The 3081-nt window shown below is 39.5% G+C and overlaps 1 protein-coding gene across 1 annotated transcript in view; it reads left to right on the forward strand.

Moving 5' to 3' along the window:
- The window catches only part of LOC106941674 (unconventional myosin-XV-like), an 18061-nt gene that overhangs the window by 3152 nt on the left and 11828 nt on the right, over nt 1-3081 (forward strand). The window contains exons 2-4 of the mRNA XM_015024766.1: nt 844-967; nt 1072-1167; nt 1255-1386. Coding sequence (XP_014880252.1) covers nt 844-967; nt 1072-1167; nt 1255-1386 — 352 coding nt within the window. The remainder of the gene's footprint in view (nt 1-843; nt 968-1071; nt 1168-1254; nt 1387-3081) is intronic.

A 3081-nucleotide genomic window follows, 5' to 3' on the forward strand; every position in this document is an offset into this window, starting at 1 on the left:
GTGTAAATTAAGGTGAATTCATGGTTCCTTTTTCCACATAATGTAACCAGTAGTGCTTATGATTAAAAAAATAATTATATGACCGGTATCGGTGATAGGCCGTGATCGGCCCTCATGGGTGATCGGAATCGGAATCTGCAGGAAAAAACCTGATCAGCACATCTCTATTGCAAACCTAAAATAACTTGATACATTCTGGTTTAGTTGTACATAAACTAAATAGCAAATATATTTTGACATAAGTTATATGCAAATAAGGTCTTTGGTCAAAGCTTTTCCACAGCAAAAAAATATTTTTTAGCTGATTTCAGCATTTTATTTCTGCCTACATCACCAAGAACATTATTATATCCATTAACATACCTTCAAAAGACTTTTTTTCTTGACTTGAAGGGGATTTACCTTCATATCAAGTTTAAGATCTCTACAATGTATAGTCTATCTGACAGTGTAGAGCACTTTGGCCATTAAATTAATTCCATTTAGTTTAATTAATTTTTTGATCACATTAAAAAAGTTACATTTCAGATGGGGGACGATTTTGGGTGAAGTTTGGTGAGTCTTTGAATAAGTTTAGACCCTCAAATTTCCATTTTTGGGCAGAAAAGAATGACAAGAAATCCTTGAGCTACAATAGGCCTTTGCAGCACTTTCACTGCTTGGTCCTAATAAAAGTACATTTAGCACATATGCATGTGGGCATATACAGTTGGGTATGAAGCCCAACTGTTGCAATTTTATGTTTACTTCATGACTTCAGTTTCTTGAAGTCATGAAGTAAATGGGTAATTCTGAATGGCAGGCAGGCTTATACATGTTTCTACTTATACCTTTCCTCTCTAGGAATGCAATTGCCAAAGCTTTGTATTCAGTGTTGTTTGAATGGTTGTTGGAGCAAATTAATGACTGGCTAAGCCCAGCTGAGATGGACAGCACTGTTGGTGTCGTAGACATTTACGGCTTTGAGGTTGGTAATCAGCTTTCTAACCCTGGGACCTTCAGATACATCACTGGATATGTTTTTTGGGGGGTGATGTAGGTTACATAAAAAATTGTTTCTCCTTTGTGAAGGATCTTGAAGTGAACAGCTTTGAGCAACTGTGTATCAACTTTGCCAATGAGCAGTTGCAGAATTTTCTCAACAAAACTCTACTTTCTCAGGAACAGGTAAGCCAGAAAAATTAAAATCAACTACTTATCGTACTGTCTATCTCACTACTTGAACTGTATGGCGTAATTGTGTGTGTCTTGCAGGAGGAGTATAATAAAGAGCAGATTCCTTGGTATCCAGTGCAACTTAAGAACTTTCACTCCTGTCTGGAATTGATCTCCTCCAGACCAAATGGCATCCTCCGCATATTGAATGATCAAACATGCGTCCCACAGGTGCGAACATCCACATACAAAGTTATTTTCTTAATTAACATTAATGAAGGAATGACTCGTTCTCTCTTCCCTGGGGAAACTGACAGAATGCCATCTGTGCAACAAATCCAGTGGTGAAATTTCCTCGCTCCTAAATATTCCACAGTCAACTGTCAGATGTATTCTAAGAAAATGGAAGTATTTGGGAGCGACAGCAACTCAGCCACGAAGTGGTAGGGAACATAAACTGATGGAGCGGGGTCAGTAAATGGTGAAGCACATAGTGTGAAGAGGTCACTAACTTTGTGCAGAGTCAAGGCTAAACCTCATGTGGCCTTCAGATTAGCTCAGGAACAGTGCACAGAGAGCTTCATGGAATAGGTTTCCATGGGGGAGCAGCTACATTCAAGCCATACATCACCAAGTGCAAAACATTAGATGCAGTGGTGTAAAGCATGCCACCACTGGACTCTCGAGCAGTGGAGGTGTGTTCTCTGGAGTGACAAATCGCACTTCTCCATCTGGCAATCTGATGGACGAGTCTGGGTTTGGCGGTTGCCAGGAGACTGACTGCATTCTGCCAAGTGTAAAGTTTGGTGGAGGGGGGATTATGGTGAGGACCTGTTTTCCAGGATCTTGGAGGCCAGCAGGTAAATTCTGGGACAGCAACTGGGAGCAGACACGTGCAGAGGGAGGGGGAGGGGAGAATGCTAGGGAGTTTGAGCGCCTGCTCCTTTTGCTCCTTGCCCCCCAGTGATCTTTTGGTCAAATTTTTATTAATTTTTTTATTTTTATTATTATTTCCTAAGCCCTCTGACACATAACATGTACTAAATTTATTTGGTTTTTTTGTTTGTTTGTTTTTTCAAGAAAAACAACATAATAAGCCCTCCGGTCACCTTGTTACCTTTGACCTTTTACCCGTGACACATGACGCAATGGCCCCTCGCGCTGTGAGATAAGGCGGCTAACTGAAGCTCAATGTAGTGAACGTTCCAGATTACAGAACAGTTTTTGGTGAATTAAAAAAAAAACAACGTTTTTGGTGAATAAAGTGGAGTAGACTTGCTACTTGTCAGATAACGGAAAACGTTGAAGTATCGTTTCTGCTTCAGCGGTTTAAGCAGAGAGATAATGAAATACAACAGACACTGACAGGGCTCTGCGTCTGCCTTTCTCTGAAGAACTACTGAGCGGGAGGAGACAGCCAGGTGAGGAAAAACTGTTCTTATCTGTCGATTCGGTATTTTTATCATACAGACATTAGGATGTTGTTGTTGTGCTATTAGCTAGCTGCTAGCTAACGACTCTGCTAGCAAAGCTAGATAACTGAAAGCTTCTTCCCTGTATCGTTAATGATATCAGTCATTCTTCAGTATTGATTATGCAATAGGGGAACATCGCCCGTCCAAAACCAATCATCTCCATAATGGATAAATGTCTAATTTCCTTTGCTGCATAAAGTACATTGCATTTATTCTGGCGTTAGGTAAATGTAGCTTGAAGGAGAATAGCACTTAAATAAAATCCAACAAGGATATCCATGTAGAATTATACATAACTCACCCTGAATTACCATGATAGATATAATGTATGTAATAAAAGTCATTAATGAAGGAAAAAACTCAACCAGACTTTAAGTTTAGGGTCTGGTTCACAGAGTATGAAGTTATTTATTTATTTTTTCCCAATTATTCAATGAAAAAAAACGAACCT

This window comes from Poecilia latipinna, unplaced genomic scaffold (assembly GCF_001443285.1).
Source record: "Poecilia latipinna isolate Pla-1442-1.1 unplaced genomic scaffold, P_latipinna-1.0 Scaffold3802, whole genome shotgun sequence".
Lineage (NCBI taxonomy): Eukaryota > Metazoa > Chordata > Actinopteri > Cyprinodontiformes > Poeciliidae > Poecilia > Poecilia latipinna.